This window comes from Ursus americanus, chromosome 26, assembly GCF_024610735.1.
Source record: "Ursus americanus isolate L20-20 chromosome 26, mUrsAme1.1.p, whole genome shotgun sequence".
NCBI lineage: Eukaryota > Metazoa > Chordata > Mammalia > Carnivora > Ursidae > Ursus > Ursus americanus.
The window spans coordinates 15,068,429-15,090,514 of NC_142152.1; the positions used below are offsets into that span (position 1 = coordinate 15,068,429).

General features: G+C 40.9%; 1 protein-coding gene across 3 annotated transcripts in view; it reads right to left on the minus strand.

Moving 5' to 3' along the window:
• The window catches only part of DCAF5 (DDB1 and CUL4 associated factor 5), a 91,694-nt gene that overhangs the window by 38,769 nt on the left and 30,839 nt on the right, over positions 1-22,086 (minus strand). For all 3 annotated transcript variants that reach the window (XM_045807960.2, XM_045807959.2, XM_045807961.2), the window contains exon 6: positions 3,530-3,743. In XM_045807960.2, coding sequence (XP_045663916.1) covers positions 3,530-3,743 — 214 coding nt within the window. The remainder of the gene's footprint in view (positions 1-3,529; positions 3,744-22,086) is intronic.

Consider the following 22,086-nt stretch of genomic DNA (forward strand, 5'->3'; position numbering starts at 1 on the left):
CCCTGAGCCTAAGGCTGATGCTTAACGACTGAGCCACACAGGCGCCCCTGCAAACAAGTATACGTCTTGACTTACGTCCCCAACAGCTCTGAGCCTCAGTTTTCTCATCTAGAAAAGGAAGGTTATATAAAATCATCTGTAATAGCTCTATAATTAGAATTCATCTACAACGGTGGGGCTGAGCATAGGGGAAACACAAAGTAGGCTCAGCCTATTTCACACTCTATTCCCTCAGTCCAATTTCTTGAAATGTTAATTTCATTTTGAGACTGAAGAAGTACCTAGTGAACCTAGGATAGTCTAAAAGGAAGTACAGGCTCTCTGGCACAGTACTGGGGTCCATTTGTGTGGAAAGACTAATCTCACTATAATTAAAAGCCAGAAGACTGTCTCAGATAGATCACTTAGTGTCTTTCTTGACCATGTTCATTCCTATTATGGAAACTCTCAGATGCCTCTCTGGGATGGTTACCCAGCCTATGACTAAATGAAGAGTTCCAGAGCACAGGGCCTCCAGCTATGGGCGTTCTCGAAGCATACAAGAACAAGAGCAAATATAAAGACCAATATAAGGAAAGAGTAGGCTTTGGAATTTGAAAGCAGCAAAAACGATCCTGTCTGGACTAGTCAAAGAATATACATGTCAGTGCTGCAGATCATACTGTAACCGCGGCAGCTGCTGCTTTAGCTCTGAGTGTGGAAAGTCAGAGCCTATAAATCACCTCTGAGATACATGTTCTAGCAATGAGACAGTAAGTTTGGCCTCCTGGACAGCACTTAGAAAGTATAAGCTCAGTAGATTAGTCTCACTGAAAATCTATTACTTAATTCATCCTCATAAAGCCCCTGGAAGTTGAGCGGGAAAAAATGGTACTTCTCAATTCTGATTTATAGAGAAGCTTTAGGCCTCAAAAGCTAAAAACCACACATTGACCAAAGTATTCAAGATTCACTTCAACAAATATTGTGCTCTTACTGTGTGGAGACAAGGCAATGATAATTAGCCACATTTCATTTCTTAGTCCCGAAGGAGTGAACAAAATAGCCTAACATAAAATCTCTGTACTTCCTATTCCCTAGGTTATACACTTCTGATAATCTCTACAAGGACTACGAACAAACTTGAAAGACTTTACCTCTGAAATGGATCCAAAGTTAGATTCAATGACTCTGCATCCTCCTTCATAGAAAACCACATATCCCAACCAAAAAGCAATCTAGTTTGTCAGAGAGGATACAGTACCCATAGACTTTTCCCATAGGATAAAAAAATCACACATAAGGGGCACCTGGCTGATTCAGTTTCAAGAGCATGACTCTTGATCTCAGGGTCATGAGTTCAAGACCCATGTTGGGTATAGAGATTACTTAAATATTTAAAAAAACACACACAAATAATAAATTTGTCAAATCCAAATAGAAAAAAAATCAAAAGCCATTCAATGTTTTCATCATTACATATAACCTTAAAGACAAAAACAACTCCATCTTTTCAATGTACATAACCAGGACAATCACAAAATACCTACTCTGGGTCTGTCTGTGGCAATACCTGCCCCAGTGTATCTGGGAAAAATGGGTATTATAATCCAGGTCAGAGGTTCTCAATCAGGGGCAATTTCCCCCTGTCTAGAGACATTTTTGGTTGTCTGGGGGAAGACTAGGGAGACATCACTGGCATCCAGCAGGGACCAGCCAGGGATGCTACTAACTATCCTGTAATGCATAAGAGAACCCTGCGAAACAAAGAATTATTCAGCCAAAAAGTTGATATTACACAGGTAGAGAAACCATGGGCTGGGTGTTCTACATATTGGCTAGCGGCCTATATTCAGGGTCTTTTAAGGGCTCCATGCAGACAGGAACTGAAAGAAAATTAACATCTATTTTCCTTTACATCTTTCACCTTTCTCTCAGCCCCTGTGTTTCCAGTAATAAAGCCTAATAAACCATTACATTTAGTGCTTGCTTTTTATTGGTCATTGAAATAAGAATCACATGCACAAGAAAGTGACAGATGATGGAAAATCAAGGAAGCAAGGAAGGCAAGGAAGAAAGGCAAGAAGAAAGGAAGGAAGGGAGAAAGGGAGGGAGAGGTTTGGTTGTCATTCCCACATCTAAGTGAAGCTAAGTCAACCAATCTGAAGAGTACAACGATCTGTTCTGTTGTGAGCCTGATCACGTCTAGAAACTGCTTCTTCCCACCCAAGAAACAAACAGCCTGTAAACACGAAGTCATTCAGGCATTATGGCCTCTTCAAGGAGACATTGATTATAAAACTGAGGCCACCTAGTGTTTCCCGTGTGGATCACAGCTAAGTAGGCCCTAGGACTCTGCCTTCAACATAAATTCTCAATTCAGATGTATATTCTCTGTTTACAAAAGGAACATCCCTAGTCTAGATAACTTAAAAGATATTTTCAGTTTCTTTAACATTTAACTCAATTCAACAAGCATTTATCGGGCTCCTACTTCATATACTAGTCTTTAAGCTCTGACGTTGGGGAGCATGTAGCAATTGCAGTCTAGGAAGAAAACCCCTAGGTTCTGCCTTCAAAGAGCAGGGTCTTCACACGTTCCCCAAGAACTGTTTCTTTTATGTTCCTTGCCCACAAATAACTCTAAAGAGGTGAGTACAGCATGTGAGAGTTATATGTTAAAGATGATGATGAGCCCAAAGAGAACATGAAGCACTAGCAAGAGACTAAGGTCTCTCTCCTTCCAATCTAGATGTGAAATAGCACAAGATTTGTTCTGTTTGAGAAGGAAAAAAAAAATCTATTTGTTTATTTGACCAATGCTTCTTTATATTTGTCTTTACTCAGCTTGATTACTGAGATCAGTCTAACTGGTCCACTCACTGACACCCACTTCAGAACGTCTATGGCCAAGACAGGTGCAAGAATGCCAAGCATGTTTTTAAACTGCAGCTCTAAGTCCACATCAGTATCTCAATTCCCAGTGAGACTGTGAAAAGGCTGGAAACACAGCTTGGGTTCTCCTTCCCAGATGTGATGCTGGCAATAAAAAGTAAAAGAGTCAGCATCTGGCTTCCTCTCAAACAAAGCTGCTCAGCCCATCTCATCCAAAAAAAAGATGCCATCCCAAGGGGCCATTCAGGATATGTGTCTCTTGGATGGTACTTAGGGTGTTTCATTCATCATTGTGTTTTACTGATACACACACACACACACAAAATCTCTCTTTTTTTGGCAGGCTGATTTTCCATGGACTCCCTCCTTTCTTTTGAAATGACACATTCTTAGAACCTTAAAGTCTGTTCACAAACCTGGCAAAGCTAGGTTGCTCAGAACTATACTGTGGCCAGCCTTGGTTCATGGTGTGTGCCTCATATTACTTAATGGCAGCTCTGATGAAGAAACTCACTATTATGTTAGAATGTCCACAGACACCTGTGCCTCAATTGTTTCTACCTGACATGATGCTAAAGAAAATAGAGACCAGCACAGAAGGAGCAACAAGAGAGGAAAGCATGAATGTGGGATGCAGGAGACAGAGGGCACCTACCTGGTCACGATCCCCTGCAAAGCAGCAACTTTTCATGGTGCAAGAGTTGAAGTAACCCTGATTGTCAAACTGGAACACAGGCAGGCGGGAGTGGATGTCATAGAGTACAGGGGGCAGGCGACGCCTCAGAGCCAGGAGCTGGGTGCCGTTGCTGTTGAATCGCACGCTCATGGCACTCTGGAGGGATAGGTTGCCACCATAGCGCAGGAGAGAACTGGAAGGCAGGAAGCAGAGGGATTGGGCATGAGGCAGGCTGGACAAGAGTCTGCAAAATGACCACATTTACTTCTTCCCAAAATGTGTCCAGAATCTCCTGTCAGGCTTGTACATCTGAAAGGTATTTCTATTCAGTAGGCTAGAAGGTAACAATGGGGTAAGAGTGGCTCCTGGATTTCATTAGAGCAAGTTAACCTATCAGTTCTCTTTTCAATCTCCAAAAGGTGAATTACCAGTAAATTTACAGGAAATAAAGAACAAAAGCATCACGAAAGAAGAGACATATGAAAATGATGAGTTATTTCATTTGCCTAAGCTAACTACATAATCAAGTGGATACTCACCAAGTCCCTGCGAGGTAAGTCGTGTTCACTCTAACTGGCTAATCATGGATGAGATTTAAGGGACATATTTATCCTTGTATTAGAGATACAAAGCACATCAGCAAGAAAAACAGATACTTTACTGTTTTATTATGGATTTTTTTTTTAACAATAATCATTTTATTACTGGGGCGCCCAGAGGGCTCAGCCTGTTAAGCGTCTGACTTCAGCTCAGGTCATGATCCTGGGGTCCTGGGATCAAGCCCCTTGTCAGGCTCCCTGCTCAGAGGGGAGTCTGCTTGTTCCTCTGCCCCTCCCGCCACGTGCTCTCGTACACTCTCTCTCTCAAATGAATAAATAAAATCTTTTAAAAAATCATTTTATTACAGAATTTTTAATCTGTTCACAGAAACTTTATAGTCTATATGGCATAACTAGAAAGTAAATATTAAACAAAAAAATCCAATTTAAATGCACGGCAAGTAGTGTAACAATTAGAAAAGCAAGATGACTTGTTTTCCTGTACAATTCCCAACAAGCTGATACGTACTTCAGTTAATATATTTATGTAGCTTCACTAGGGAAAGTGATATGCTCTGGTTCATCTACTATTCTTCTGCAGTCCCATAATATTCCTAACATTAAAAAGAAACTCACAGTATGGTTCCAAATAATTTCTTTTGATGACTCAGAAGATACTTTCAATTTTACAGTGCACCAGGATGGCCGTGAACATTACCAATTATATAGTACTAAGTAAAAAAGGGTGTGTATCTGCGTGTATATCTTTCAGTAACTGGTATCCTTGATTAGCTAGACTCTATTTTATTATGAAGGAATGAACTACTCACTGACCATATCATAACCAACTTCTTTTGTATTCTGGGTTCAATTCTTGGGGCACTGAATTACTGGTAGGAAAGTGAGGTTAAGTATATATACATTGGGGATGGTACAGAAATTCATTTCACTTCAAAACTACAAACTCATTTTGCCTCACACATTGTTGTCCTGGAAAGAAAATAGTCCTAGTAGTTTTAGGAAAAAAACGTTTATAAATTCTAGGGAATCAGAGAGCTGGAATGGGCCTTGAGAGACCTAAATTAGAGCCTGGCAGATTTATCTGAACATTTTTAAGGAAGAAGTTTTAATAGCATTTTACCAAGTGAAAACTTAAAGAGCTATATACTCCAGAAGAGATTTAATATTGAATGAAAACAACACATTTTCTTTTTTTGGCATGACAGTGATGGGTAAGATTAAGGGGACCAGAAAGGAGAAATCCCATGGGAAAAGGAGCCCCTGGAACCATGTGCAAAGGCAGCTGCCAACCTAGCCTAGTCATCAAAACCCTCCGTACCCACACTAGCCCGAGTCCGTGCTGTGTTTTCCAGAGCAGTCTTCTCACTAGAGGGAGGAATGCTCTAATACTGCAGCTCCGAGAGGACACAGCCTTGGGGCAAAAGAGGCTTTCATCCTTTTAGGATTGAAATGAACGAAAAGAGAAAAGACTAGGAAACAGACCCTAGTACTCCAAACATCAAGGAGAAGGCTAGTAGCCCTGCAGAACCCAAGTCATAATATCTCTGCAGAGAAATGTTTGTATAATGGTCCTAAACAGAGGCCACGCTCACTCACATACGGAGCATGAAAGACGGGGCTGTTAGAGTACAGGCATTTCCTTTACAGGGTGCCCTAGCTGCCACAGGCATGTGGTGTTATCTAAACACTGAGTTCAAAAACAATGAGCGGCTTTCAATCCAACATCTGCATGGAGTGTACAAATAAACCACCATCTGTAGGACTGAAGAGGAGTTGGGGGTGGAAACAAGACTCAACAAAAAGAAACTTGGCCAGCCCCACCAGCAACAGCAGCAGGGGTTTGCATCAGCTCAGGCATCCCTGACAGGAAAGCTGGCGCCTCTGGCAAACGCCCTTTCCATGGGTTAACAGGAATTTCCTGTGCTGATTCTAGTCAGACCTGTAGAAGTCTGCCCAGGACAGGCATTAGGCCCATCCCACCCCCACCGGAGGCCCCTGACCTTTGTCAGCATTCTAGCCACTCCACAGAGGTCTGTCTGTGGGCTCTAGGAGAGTCACGAACTTCTCTTGCCTGGGCTGCTGGGCAGGGAACTCTTTTCTCTCACGCAGAGGGTAGGTATGGAGAACTCGCTCCTACAGTGTTCAGGGGTGCTATCTAAAGAGCAGCAGCTGCTAAAACGGAATACTTCATGTTTGGGCACAAAATTCAATTCCTTCCAGAGGGCAGAATGATACCTGAAATCCAGAGAGTGAACTATGCTAACCCTGATTTCTCAGCAGGGGTTCTACAGCTGGCTCTTCCAGATGAGAATGGTAAGGATGATCTAGTTCATTAGGAAGAAAAAACTTAGAAGCAGTTTGCCCTCACAGTCAAGATATAAAGATTATGTCAAAGATGCTGTAGTTCAAGGTTCCAAGTGTAATGTGCCTGAGAAATCATCTGGACTCTTTAAAAATGTGGATTCTCTGGATCCACCCCCAGATATTCTAATTCAATCTGGGAAGTGGGCCCAGGAATCTGAATTTAACAACCCCAATTAATTCTGATGCAAGTGACTTTCAAACCACTTTGAGAAACATGGTTCCATTTTGGAATTTGGGGGGAGAGGAAGCAGGAAAAGAAGGGAGAGTGGGGTCAGGGGGAAAACGAGGTGGAGAGAAGGCAGATTACCAGAGGTTCAACAAAAAGCCAACCACACAATATGGCACTTTTTTTTAAATAATAATTTAATCAATTTATTTATTTTTTTGTGGATATACTAATTTTATTTTTTTAATGTTTTTTTATTATATTATGTTAGTCACCATACAGTAGTATGGCACTTTTTATAGCCCCACGTCCATTAGCAGAAAGGACTCAGAGTTCCTCTCTACCAACAATGCCTGAAATGCCTTTTTCCTGTCATCAATACATCCCCTCTTGGAGAACTGCAGGAAGACTGCCTCAATTTTGACTTGCTTTCTGAACTCTGATCTTGATAATGGAGATGTCACTATCCCCACTCTTCAGAGAAATGGCCACCACTACACACCCAGACAAGACAAGCAGTATTTTGAAAGAAGAAGCAACAAGTTAAAATGAGTTCAACTCAAAATATCCCTCTTTAGAAAAAGAAAAGCAATAAATTTATTCCAACCTATCTTCAACCAATGATTTGTCATAAAATGCAACAAGAATGGGGTAGGATGGGGTGCCTTGTTGGCTCAGTCGTTAAGCGTCTGCCTTCGGCTCAGGGCATGATCCCAGGGTCCTGGGATTGAGCCCCGCATCAGGCTCCCTGCTCTGCTGGGAGCCTGCTTCTTCCTCTCCCACTCCCCCCTGCTTGTGTTCCCTCTCTCGCTGGCTGTCTCGCTCTGTCAAATAAATAAATAAAATCTTAAAAAAAAAAAAAAAAGAATGGGGTAGGAGGTAATCCAAGGGTCAGCATGTAAAAGATCCAGGACGAAAAGCAAAAGAACGACAGAACAACAGGAAAATATTTCTCACTAGTGTGGTCTCCTGGATTTTTCCTTTTTTGCTCCCTCCCACCCCCACTATTCAAATGGACTTCTTTATTGCTCTGGCAGAGTAAAAAGAACATTTTTTAAAGTACTTGGCCAAGGCTAAGGCCTTGGAATAGAAGAGAAACAGGCTAAGGCTGTTTCCAAGGAAAGTAACTAGGAATATCATGTTCAACACAAGACAGGGCATTGATAACATTTCCAAGATTAGATTCCATGAATCTAGATTTCCATAAATCCATAACTAAGTAATTCATCCAATGGTACCAACATGATTTACCAATGCCAACAGCATGAATTTCCTTACAGTTTCTAAGTGAAAGCTTCAATAACACCTGTGAAATGCACTGTTATTCCAAATCACAGACATCAGATCTGGTATTATACAACCACAGTGACAAAATCAAGGTTCTATATACATGGCGGGGGAATCTCTTCCTCCCCTCCAGTTTCTGCTTTAGGATGGGATGACCTGTAAGGAATAAAGGACATTCTGTACTTGCACAACCCATAGAATATGACAAGTCCCAGAGAACACTAGAATTATGTAGAAAGCGAACAAGTTCAGGGAATCACAGCCCATACCAATCCTATTTAAGTGTGTTCAGGGTCCCAATAATCCCTTAACCATTTTTTTAATGTGAGTTGGCAGGAGAACCTGGGCTTTCTCTTTTGTTCTTTCTAACATAATCCTCAGTTCCAAGACTGTAACGTCTCTAGAGGAAGTCAGAACTATCAGACAACTAGTATGAGAAAGATACATTGTGAAGTGTCTAAACGAACCCACTATCCTCAGAACATGATTCGCTGCCAAACCTCTCTGGCTTGAAATATAGATGTAGGTTCAGTGTCCCTGGTAAGATTTCCTTCCCTTCTTGAACATCCAGAAATTTAAGTCTGCCTGAAGGTGGCAGAAGGGCTTGATAAATTTCTGATAAAGAGATCTTTGGATAGGGGTGCCTAGCTGGCTCAGGCAGCAGAGCATGCAACTCTTGATCTCGTGGTTGTGGGTTTGAGCCCCACGGTGGGTACAGAGATTACTTAAAATCTTTTAAAAAAAGAGAGAGAAATCTTTAAATGGTCAATGGCATATCTAGTCCCTCCCTGAAGCAAATGTGGATGGCAGGCATTGCAGTGTTTCTAATCATCCTCTTCCAGAACAGGGACGTACCCAAAGTTGAAGTGATCTACAACCAAATTTTTGCACTTGGCCCAGAGATCCTAAAAGCCACACAGAACCAAACAAGATCTCAAAATAAATTAAGAGGCACTGACATAACCATAAGCTTTGTTCTAGGACACTCATGAATTTCCCATAGAACTACGGACTCAATATTTAGTCATCTCAATTCATCAGATGGCCTGGCTTATTCAGAATCCCCCCTCATCCTAAGCTGCAGAAAATAGAGAGGGGTTTCGTAAGCAGCCATTTAATCTTCACCTTACAACTACTCCTGGTCCTACCTTCTGACAGATTTTACATTAGCATCAGCCCTGACCTCACGGTGAATAAAACTAGGGAGGGAAAGTTTAATGAACAGTGGTTGGCAAGAGGCAGGAAAAAGCAAGGGGAAGACGGAGATCAAGATGGCAGTTGCTACAGCAACGGTAACAGTGCTGCAGGAGGGGGTGGGAATATATGCAGGTAAACAGGCAGTTCCTGACGGCAGGAAACTGGGGTGGGTGCACTGACTGTTAGGGTGCAAGACCACAAAGCTGGAAGAATGTTAAAGAGGAAAGAGGCAAAGTCTAGAAAAAATCCTAAGCAAAAGAGGGTCTGCAAACAAAAATCACAATTTGTTACCTTCTTGGAAGAACTCCTATGCAAACAGTTGAAAACAAGAGACTAGAGGAACGCAAAGGAAAGGGAGAAAAGGCTAAACTGCTGACTGATGAGACACAAAACAGGAAGCCAGCCTGTTTCTCACAGGAGCCACTCACTGAGAATGTATCCAAACACCAAAGTCCCCTCTAGCTGGCAGTAACAGAAGTGTCTTAGAATAATGGCTTTGAAACTTGTGTTATAGCAACCTTTTGTAAAGTACATTTTATACTGCATCCCAGTACACCCACATTTTTTAGCATAAATTCATTAAACAATGCTTACCACCTACTATAATGCTATGCGCACTGATTTTCTATTCTATATTTTTTTACTTAATAAATACTTGTGACCATCTAAATTGATTTCATGGCCCACAGAATTGTTGAAAGAGCTTCCTACCTTAGCCTCCTTGCTTCCACTCTTGGCCCGTGCTTCATTTATCTTGAATAACACAGCCAGAACGATGCTGAACCATGAGTCAGAACACATCATTTCTTTGCTAAAGATCCTCCAGTGGCTCCCCACTTATACCAGAGTAAAAACCAAATTCCTTACAACACCAATAAAGCCCTAGACAACCACCTCCTGATCCCGGTATCTCTGACCCACCTCCTAGCACTCTTCTTACCTTACTTACTTCAACCACATGACGCCTCCTTACTGAGCCTAGAACGAGTCAAGCATGCTTCTGCTTCAGGGTCTGCATTTACAGATTCTGCAGTCCAGAATGCTCCCCTCCAGATATGTCCATGATTCATTCGCTTACCTCTTTATTCAATATCCTCCTCCATCAGGCCCTGACGCCCAGTACAAAAATTCAAGTACCCCAATACTCCCTGTCTCCCTTGCCTGCTTTATTTTTCTCTAGTACATGAATCACCATCTTACATACCATATATTTTTATGTATTTATTTTGTTTCTTATTTGTGTTTTCCCACTAGACTGTTAGCTTTTATATCTCTTCCCCATATACCCCAAGTGCTTAAACAGTACCAGACATGTAACAGTCATTCAATAAATAGCTGCTGAATGAATGATCTAATGGGTCATGAGCAGCAGTTTGAAAAACTCTGACTTCGAACGTTAAAAAGAAAAATGTGCTCCACCAAAGTTCACATGGGTCTTGACATTTATCTACACATGAAACCCAATCTGAGAGGCAAGCCACAAAGCAGCATAAAATTGGAGAAATAGCAAGAGGCTATTTCAATTAAGCGTCTGCCTTCAGCTCAGATCGTGATCCTAGAGTCCAGGATCAAGCCCTGCATTGGGCTCCCTGCTCAGTGGAGAGTCTGCTTGTCCCTCTCCCTCTGCCCCTCCCCCGTGCTCATGTCCTCTCTATCTCAAATAAATAAAATCTTTAAATAATTAATTAATTAAAATAGCAAGAGGCTTGGAGATCATCTGAGTCGAAGTCCTCCTGGACAGGCAAAGAACCGGCCCAACCAATGACCACCCAGGTTACCCTGTTTCTGTGACACCACCACACATCCTTCAAGGAAGTTAAACTCATCTACCTGCCAATAAGTGGCCAGCAAGAAGGAAGAGTTTAGCAGATAGGAAGGTATCTTAATTATATCTTGTACTTTAAAGTGAGGGTCTAACATTTGCAGAACAGAAAGAAAATTAATAATTACATTTGGGGAAGTCAAGTGAAAAAAAGGAAACTCATCTGTCAGGTTTCAGAAAGTGGTGAATTCTACAGGTTTTGAATCTGTGCCCTATGCTATTATATTCACAAATAATGATAAACATTCAGACTGATAGATGTGTGAAGACCAACAAGAAGATATATAAATTAGACTACGGGATTTAGATAATTTTTATTTTTTATGCCTTTCATTTTATTTTTCCAAGTTTTTCTACAATGAACATGAATTTTTCCATAATCAAAAGAAAGTGTTATTTTAAAATACCATCTCATACACAGATCTTTTTTATTTTTATTTTTTTAAGATTTTATTTATTTATTTGGCGAAAGCGCTCTCTACTACAATTAAGATACTCCTGTGTACCATCATCACAAGATTCCTCAGGCTACCCTTGTATAGCCATATTCATCCCCACTCTACCCCCACTGCTAACACCTGGCAACCACTAATCTGTTCTCCATCCCTTCAAATATATTAGTTCGTGAATGTTATGTACATAGAATCATGCAGTATGTATCCTTTGAGACTGGTAAGTTCATTTTTAATTTATAAAGGAACCACCAAACTACGTTCCAGAGTGGCTGTACTATTATACATTCCCACCAGCAATGTAGGAGTGATCCAGTTTCTCCACATCTTCACCAGCACTACTTGTATTTTAAAAAGCCAAACTAAGAAGTCGGTCAATGTATTTTAAAACAAAAGGAGAGATAAAACTAGACATTTTTAGCTTCCTTATGGATATACCCAACACCATCTATGAAATATTTTTGTAACAACAATAACAAAAAAACCCTCAAAAAACAAAAAACAAAACTACCCACAAAACCCTGAATCAGTTCAAGCCCCTAAATCTAAAACCAATTTATAGGAAAAAATGGGTCAGAAGGAACATGCTAAATGACAGTATAAAAATGCAATCACTATAATCTAAAATGTGAGAAATTCCATAAGATAAATAATACAGTTTCTTTAACAAATAGATTTGAAAGGGAAAAAAGTGCAAGGCAGGAATACCTACAGATTAAAAGAGGCTCAGTAGCCATATTAAGTAATTGTTTTGTATGAACCCTATCTAAATCCTGATTCATTTGCAGCATTCATGAGACAATTAAGGAAATTTTCTTTTTTAAGACTTTATTTTTAAGTAATCTCCACACCCAACGTGGGGCTTGAGTTATGTGCTCTACGAAATCAACCAGCCAGGCACCCCAACATTAAGGAAATTTAAACACTAACTGAAATAGATGCAATGATATTAAGAAGTTATTGTTATTTTTTAGGTGTGATAATATTGGGATTATGTTTTTTAAAAGAATTATCTTTTTATGGAAAGTAATTTGGCAGTTCCTCAAAAAGTTTAGTATGGGATTACTGTATGACCCAGCAATTCCACTCCTAGGAACACAGCTGAAAGAACTGAAAACAGGCACTCAAATACTTATTCATGAATGTTAATAGTAGCACTAGTCATAATACCAAAGACTGTAAGCAACTCAGATGCGTGTCAATGGGTGACTAACAAAATTTGGTATATCCATACAATAGAATACTATCCAGCCACAAAAAGGAATGCAGTCCTGATACATGCTACAATGTGGATGAATCTCAAAAACATGATGATAAAGACAAGAAGCCAGACCAAAGGTCACATACGTATGAAATATCTGGAACAAGTAAATCCATAGAGACAGAAAGCAGATCAATGAGCCAGAAGCTACCAAGAGAAAAGTACTCTGGGGAGTCATGGCATAAAGGGTATGAGCTTTACTTTAGATGATGAAAATGTTTTGGAACTAGATAGAGGTGGTGGTTGTAAAACATTGTGAATGTGCTACATGTTGCTGACTTTTTCACTTTAAAACGACAAATTTTATGTTATGTGAATTTTATCTCAATTTAAAAAGGAATTATCTTTCAGAGATACATACTAAAGTATTTACAGAGAAATGATATAATGTTATATGGAAATCTATTCAAAATTAACTGGGAAGGGAGGTCACAGATGAGGAATAAATGAAACAAGATTGTCCATGAGTTAATTACTGAAGCTAAGTGATAGGTATATTAGAATTCATTTTACTATTATTTATATCTAAAATTTTTTTTACCATAAAAAAGTCCACTTGATTTAGGGATCTGACATCACCTCCTTCATAACAATACTTGAGGAATATTAAAGGAAGGATATGGACTGGTACATGCTTCCAGAATTCCCATCCATTCACTAGACATTCCCCAGATGTTCTGAAGTCTCTTGTTGTAACAGGCACGTAGGCACATTTATGCTTTGTGCAAAGGAATGCACATGGGGAAGCTCTGGCCTAAAGTCCAAAGACCCTGGATCAGAATGAACACAGAAATGAATTCGACACAGACCTTTTAATAACCACAGCTGCCATCTTGCAGGATATGCAAACTTGCTAAATTATCTGGAATATCTGGTTCAAATGGCAGATTCACAGGTCCTGCCTCAGGTCTTAACAATTCCATCTCTGGACCTGCGCTCCAGGAAGGAGCATTTTAACAAGATTCCCAGGTGATTCTGATGCCCTCTGAAGTTTGAAAACCACTGGGTTAGGATACCAGGGCCATGGTGTCTTCCAGTGGACAAAGCTGATTGTAGAGCTCCACCTCGTGGCCTAAAAACCAGACAGCAACTTTACCAGAATCCCTGGCTTCCCCACAGAAATCTGACAGGCAGTCAAAACCCAGCAAGAACCCTACAACCTTCTCTAGGGATTTATTCCTTAGAGACAACATTTTGATGCATGCCATTACACTCAAGGAATTAACAGGTCCAGAAAACATTACAGAAAGCTTGCTTTGAAAATACAGACTATTTGGGGATAAGTATAAAACTGCATTCATTCAATATTTACTGAAGGTACACAATAGTCTAAGTGCTGTGAGATAAATAAAACATGGCCCTGTCCTTAAAAATCCATAGGAAAACATGATAGGTAACAGTACAAATCAGGACAAGCACTTCATTTTTGAGAAGCAATTCCTGGGTACTGGGAAGGAAATAAGAACTATAATATTGGTCTAGCTAGAGATAAACACTCATATTAAAAGATCACCAATGATACCAAAAGCAGCAACTGAGCCAAGCAACATGCATGTCACAGACCATAAGTACTTTACAGAGGCTCTGAATAGAGATCCCTTCCTATAGAAGAGAAAGCTTCATTCATTGGCACATATTCTGTGCCCAAACTGTGCTAGGTGCTAGGGACACAGTGAGTAAAGGAAGTTGGTTTATTTTTCTTTTCAGAGTATCATTTATTTGTTTATTTATTTATTATGTTCAATTAGCCAGCATATTGTACATCATTAGTTTTTGATGCAGTGTTCACGGAGTCATTGGTTGCGTATAACACCCAGTGCTTAAGAATATGTAACGGGGGGGCGCCTGGGTGGCTCAGTCGTTTAGCGTCTGCCTTCGGCTCAGGGAGTGATCCCAGCGTTCTGGGATCGAGACCCACATCGGGCTCCTCCACTGGAAGCCTGCTTCTTCCTCCCCCACTCATCCTGCTTGTGTTCCCTCTCTCGCTGGCTGTCTCTATCTCTGTCAAATGAATAAATAAAATCTTTAAAAAAAATAATAAAAAAAAGAGAACATTAAAAAAAGAAAAAGAATATGTAACGGGGGCACCTGGGTGGCTCAGTCGGTTAAGTGTCTGCCTTCGGCTCAGGTCATGATCCCAGGGACTTGGATTGAGTCCCGAGTCGGGCTCCCTGCTCAGTGGGGAATCTGCTTCTCCCACTCCCTCTGCCCCCTGCTCTCTCTCTCTCTTGCTCTCTCTCAAATAAATAAAATCTTAAAAAACAAAAAGTATGTAACAGGGAGCAAGGATGCTTTTCCTGATGAGTTGCCATTTGATTGTGGACCTTGAAAGGTAACTAAAATTTGACTAGACAAAAGCAAGAAAAAAGGAGAGAAATCCTCCTCTACATGTGTTTATATATGGAAGAGAGTACAAGAGGAGAGAGTACAAGGAGAGCAAGAAGGGACACTGGCACCAGACAAGGAGCAGATTGCTTGCTGAAGGAGTTTTTATTTTATCCAGTAAAGTAAGTCATACATTCATTCCAAAAAACATTTTCTTAGAGCATCCCACATACCGGTTCTGGGGATATGGCCATGAACAAAGATAACAAGAATCCACTAAAGCTCCTGGGTAGGGAACGGCAAGAGTGATGGTTAAGGATATGTGCTATATGGCAGAAGCATGAGGCAAATCAAGAAGCCAGTGTAGCCAGTCCCTTCCGGAAATAGTGTTGTGGCCCTAAGATGGAGCCGGGGCTTTCAGAACTAAAAATAGTGGCCAGACACTAACCCATAGCAAGGCTGGGTACGGCAGAGGGACAGAGAGACAGAGAGACAGAAGAGGAAAATGCAACTCTGGGATTTGGGCCAGATGATTGTGGGAGTGATGGTGACATTGATTAAAACCAACAAGAAAGGAATACAGTTCTAGGAGGAAAACAAGCATTTATTACAGGTTTTGGTGGCTGGAACACTTGTCTGAGCATTGTGTATGTATGTAAAGATGGGTGAGTGGGGGAAGAAAGAAAAAAAGGAGTGGCTAACTAAAGGCATGTCCCCCAATTAGAGCTAACCATTCGGACAACTGAACTCCAATGAGCCCCAGCTTTTCTCTTGCAGTTTTCTACAATACCATCCAAACTGCTGGGTTCTCCTGACTCTCCTCTCTGTTTTGTCCCTTCAAACCATTCCCTAAAGAGCTGGTGATATTGTTACAACCACTGGAATCATAGGGAAGGCAAATACCCATGTGAAGATAATAGTGACCTTGGCTTTTTAAAAAATATACTTTAAATACATTAAATAAAGACACCTGGATGGCTCAGTCAGTTAAGTGTCTGCCTTAGGCTCAGGTCATGATCCTGGATTCCTGGGATTGAGTCCTGCATGCAGGCTCCCTGCTTAGTGGGGAGCCTGCTTCTCCCTCTGCCTGCCACTCCCCCTGTTTGTGCGCTCACTCGAGTGCACACTCTAACAAATAAATAAAATATACTTTAAATAAATAAATACATTAAATATACTTTAAATAATATAGCAAAGTGCACTAATTCTAAGTATAGCTCAACGATTTTTTTACTAAAGTATATACCCATGAAAACTACCACCCAGATATAAAACTCTGGAAGCGCCCCTCATGCCTCCCTAAGTCAATACCCTTCCCAAATGTCATCACTGTTCTGATGTCTACTACCTGCCTGTTCTTGAACACCACACACTTCTGTATCTATCTGGCTGCTTTCATTCAACATTATGACTGTGAGATTCGGCCACGTCAAAGTGTGTACCTACAGTTCATTCTTTTTAAGCCTATGTGATATTCCACTGTAGGGCTATTCTGCAGTTTATTTATCGATTCTCCTTTGATGGACATTTGGGTTGTTTCCAGCTTTTGGCTATTATGAATAAAGCATCTGTGAATATTATCGTACACATGTTTGGTGGAAGTCCACACTCATTTCTCCTAGATACACCTAAGGGTGAGATTGCCGGGTCATGGAGTCACTACTTGAGTTTTAGCAGATGCTGACAAAGAGTTGTCCCGAGTGGTTGTACCAATTTACCCTCACCTAAAATGTATGAGAATTTCAGTTGCTCCACACCCTTGCCAACACTTGGTACATTCAGTCTCTTTAATTTGAACGATTCAGGATGTCTGGTGATAACTCATTGTGGTTTTAATTTGCACTGCCCTCAGGAGTAATGAAGCTGATTACCCTTCAAATGTTTACTGGCTATTTGGTATATCTTCTTTTGTGAAGTACCTATTCAACATTTCTGCTCATTTTAAAAGTTGAGTTTTCTTTTACTTACTGATCTGTAGTTCTATGAGAACAGATTCTGCAGGTAGGAATTGTTGTTCAATACATGTATGATGAAGAATTTTTTCCCAGACATGGCTTGTCTTTTGGCTCATCTTTTCACTTAACAGTGTCTTTGACAAACCAGTTCTTAATTTGAATGAAATCCAATATATCATCTTTTTTCTTTCATGTAGAGTGCTTCTGGGGTCATGTTTAAGAAATCTTTGTCTACCCTCATGGCCTTGCATTCTGGTCCAGAAAGCCTCATTCTTTAAAGTATGAACAAACGTAAGAGCATGAGGCACCTTTTCCAGCTTCTGAAGCTGTACCCTGAGCTCCATAATAGTATAAGCAACAGTCAAAATGCAATGTGGCCAAGATGGTCTGGTTTGCTCAGAAGGCAAGGAGTTACACTTAATTTGGCCTCTACAGAAGCAGGATTGACAGAGTCCCTGCAAAACAGACATCTAACCTATAGGCCCCCAAAGCCAGGTGAGGTCCTGAGAGCAATCTCTTTTTGATAGTAGGAATTTGCACTCATTGCCCATTTTCAGATGTGTCATTTACACACCACGTGAAAGCACCATCTTATAAGGTAACTCTTTACAGGAATTCCTGGCTTGTCCTAGTTTTATTACTGAGTGGGAAAGAATCACTCTCTTTATTATCCTTGTCAAAGCAAGACACTATTACCTGTCACAGAACTAACAGTATCTGACAGAAAGTGACAGAAATTAAAGATATGAGAAGGGAAAGAGGTGGTGAGTGAGCAGTCAGCTGAAACAGGGAATGAAAAGGGTGAGACAAGCAGAGTAACAGCAGGGCAATCTTTACCTTTTCTGAACTCCCTCGATGTTAGAGGATGGCAGATCTGAAACCTGTTCAGAGGCCACTGCACCAGTCCAAGGAAGACATAACTCGGATGTTGGCAGTGACAAAGAACAGGATGGTTGTAAAAAGACATCAGCAGAAATAACCCGCGTTAAAGGAATGGCACTTTATCCAAACATGCAATGTCTATTTGTGCATGTGAAGTTTTTTCTATTACCCAGTTCACTCTGGCCCACTCATTACCACTCCAATCCCTAAAGCAGACCTCTCAAACTCCAATGTCTATAGGTCCAGGCAAGTAACGTAAATGAAGAAAGCACCCCTGGATTAAGACATCGAGGAGTGGTGGAAACACATCTAGAAGATTTGAGGAGGAACTCACGACAGCTTCAGCTGACTGTGGCCATGAGAAGAAAGATCCAATGATACCAGACCTTTTGACCTTCTCAAGAGGTGCTAGAAATTATGATTTTTCTGTGTTATTTCCCAAACACTATTAATGATGTAGGCCAAACAAAGTATTTCTGTGGGTTGAATTTGACCTATGGGCAGCTAGTTTACAACCTCGGTTCTGAAGCTTTGTAGCAAAATAAATAGCATGTGCAGGTTTCCAGGATTAGAGCACGAAACTTGGAAAGCCAGCATGTAGACAGGGGCTGGACCAGGAGGCAATGAAAAGTGGTTTAACTTTCAGAGGCAGAATGTCTAAAGGACTCAGACTTCAGAGTTGGACACATCTATAATGGAAAAATCGGAGAGGAATTCTGACAAAGTTCTATTACAAGGAAGCACAGATGAAAGAAAACTAGAATGTATAGGTGCCTGATTTGCTTTAGAAGAGGGAGTGGATATGACACACTCATACACACACAAGCTATTTCAACTCTCTGTGCCTTGATATCCTTATCATTCAAATAGGAATAACAGAACCTATTTAATAGGGCTGTCATAAGGACTAAATAAGGAACTGTTCATATAATTGTCATTATCCCTTGCAAGTAATGCTTAATAAATGTTAGCTATTATTTATTATTACGAGGCACTGAGAGGTGAAGTCACTTACTCATGATCACACGGCTATTAAGGTATACTACCTGGATGTGTAACCAGTATGATGGCTTTAGTTTCTACACTCTAAACCACCAAACTCTTCTGCCTCCCCTCACCTTGCTGTCATAGTTTCTTCATCTGCACAATGAGGAAGTCAGAACAGATGATAATTAAAGTCCCCTCTGGAGCTGACATTTTATCCTACTAGCCGGCCCTCTAATCAACTTATTTCAGGGTAGGAGCAGGGCACACATGACCCTGCTCACACTCCTACAGACTACCAACCTAGAGTAGAGAGGTACAGCTTAGGCTTGGGGTGGGCTCAAGAAACCATTTCAGCATGGAACAATCCATAGGCTAAGCCAGGAAGAAAAAAGTGCTCCATGTGAGGGGCGCCTGGGTGGCACAGCGGTTAATCGTCTGCCTTCGGCTCAGGGCGTGATCCCGGCGTTACGGGATCGAGTCCCACATCAGGCTCTTCCGCTGTGAGCCTGCTTCTTCCTCTCCCACTCCCCCTGCTTGTGTTCCCTCTCTCGCTGGCTGTCTCTCTCTGTCGAATAAATAAATAAAAAATCTTTAAAAAAAAAAAAAAAAAGTGTTCCATGTGAGGCCCCCTTATTGATCTATGAAGATTATATTTGTTTCTAGAAGACCAGTAGGCCTCCCGAGCAGGCCCAGAATTCACTCACATGCCCAAGTTATTACAGGCTGAAAATTGCTTACAAGCCTGCTAAAGTACCACAGTAGGTTCTAAATCTAAAATTGTTAGTACACTGAACAACTTTTTCCTCTTGGGGGTCAAAGGTCTCTATGTGAACCTAGTAAAAACTCTCCCCCAATCCCTAGAAGAAAATCGACATGTATGCTCAGTCGAATACACAAGCATACACAATTTTACCTGCAATTTTAAGGCAAATTTCCTAAAATATTTCTGTAGACTTTAAGTATCCCTTGGAATAGATCTACCTTGTTCCAGGGCTGTCCTCCCAGGGGATTCAGAATTGCCCCAAGGTTGAGGTTTCTAGGCAGCTGTGTTCAGGAGACAAATCACGTATTACAACTCAGCATAATCAATCCTGCATGGAAAAGACAAAGGGCCCCCTTTTCCTCTCCCACACCAAACAGAAAAGATCTGTAATTTAATCCCAAAATAGTAGCAGATGAAGAACAGGACCCCAAGAATATTTCATGCCCCTGTCTGCCTCACTCCCATAGACACACAGAACCTTAGAAGAGTTGAAAGAAGCAGGTAAAAACATCCTAGTCCACTGTGCTCTTCCTTTTATTCTAAGAAAGGAATCAGTCAAGAGTATCAATTAGCCCTATTAGATGACTTTTCTCCCATACGGGCTTTGAAAACTACAGGTTACCAAAGAAACGATATAACCTCACCCATAATTAAATACGTAATCAAAATAGGAAGATAATGTTTCCCCCCATCAGTGTAAGTGTTGGCAAGGGTCTGGACAAATGTGTAGTCTCATGTACAGTTGGTAGGTTTGTAAATCAGTGCAGACTTTTGTGGTGGCAAGACAATGTGATAATTTTTATCAAAAATATAAAAGCATATACCCTTTGATATAGCAATTTCCTACAGATATTTTTGCAAAGGTAAGTAGGCCAAGATAGCTGTGCAACCAGGCTCAATGTAGCACTGTTTATAATGCCCGAACTAGAAACAAGAAGTCCTGGCTACACCATATACATGGAATATCACGTAGCCATTAAAAGAATGTGCTAGAGGGGGGCGCCTGGCTGGCTCAGTCAATGGGGCATATAACTCTTGGTCTCAGGGTTGTGAGTTCAAGCCCCATGTTAGGTGGAGAGATTACTCAAAAATGAAATCTTAAAAAAAAAAACAAACATGCTAGATCTGTAAGTGCTGATAGGAATAAAGCTCCAATACGTATTAATTGAAAAAAGTAGTTGAAAACAGTGGGTATTAATACGTGGTTCCTTTAGCCTGAAATTTTTAAAGGATGGATATACATGTTAGTATGTGTATTAAATTATGTTCTGATACATCAGAAACTATTCATTATAGTTATCTTTGGAAAGTGACTAGAGACCAAGAAGAAGAACCATACTGATATACGAACATGTAGAAAATTTAAGTAACAGAGATAATCTGGAGATGAGATTTTTTTCTTTTTTTTTTTTTTTTTCTTGGTTCGTTTCATTATACTTCTCTGGATATAAACCTTAAATGTTTGGTTTTTTTTTTTTTTTAAGATTTTATTTATTTATTTATTTGACAGAGATAGCCAGCAAGAGAGGGAACACAAGCAAGGGCAGTGGGAGAGGAAGAAGCAGGCTCCTAGCGGAGAAGCCTGATGTGGGGCTCGATCCCAGAACGCCGGGATCATGCCCTGAGCCGAAGGCAGATGCTTAACGACTGCACCGCCCAGGCGCTCCTATAAACCTTAAATCTAATAAATGTTACTTTAAAAATAAAACAACAATCTCACTTAGTTTTTTGTGGAGTTTTTTTTGAGAAGTCACGTTTAGTGAAGAGATAAGTAGAAAAGGGAGGAAAGCCCAAATACAACACACGGTAGGAAACTGCTAGGGGGAAATTAGGAAGAGAATTAAAACACTCAACCCCTCCTCTACTCTCAAGACACTGCTGACAGCATGCACTACTCAAGCTTTCCACTGGAAATGAATAGCTCAGGGCCCCACTCCAGTGGCTAGCTATTCATAACAATAGTAAATATGGGAGGTAGTAGATTGGGAGAAGGCTGGCATCGGTTAGTCCAGTTCCTGTCCTTTGTAATATGGATAAGGCAGAACAGCTGTTCTTAAAGAGTCTCAAGTGGCACGGAATGTTACAGCTGAACACAGGGAAATACAGGCAGGGAATGAGCCTCCCCAAACACACAGTGCAAAGGGACAGTAGGGGTCCTGCCACTCTATGCATCTCAGTAGGTGGGAAAGCAAAGGCTGGATGTACATGCACCAAAGGGCAGGAGACATCTCTGCTGCCCTACAGAGCCTCAGGGAGCCCTGCTCAACAACAGGAGCATCCCTCCGGCCTCTACAGATCTGCTGAAGTAGTACTAGATCCCTCAATGCCCCAGGGAGAGAATTAGCTAGAACTAAAAATCACCAAGGAAGATAATCCTCTGTACTTAATTGCCCCTTTCATCTGAGGCCCATGAAATAAATCATAACCTCGCTTACTTTCCATGATATTCTTCTGCAATACTGCTTTACAAAGTAGGAAGTTACCTCCATGCAGAATTTCCACAAGAGAGGACAAT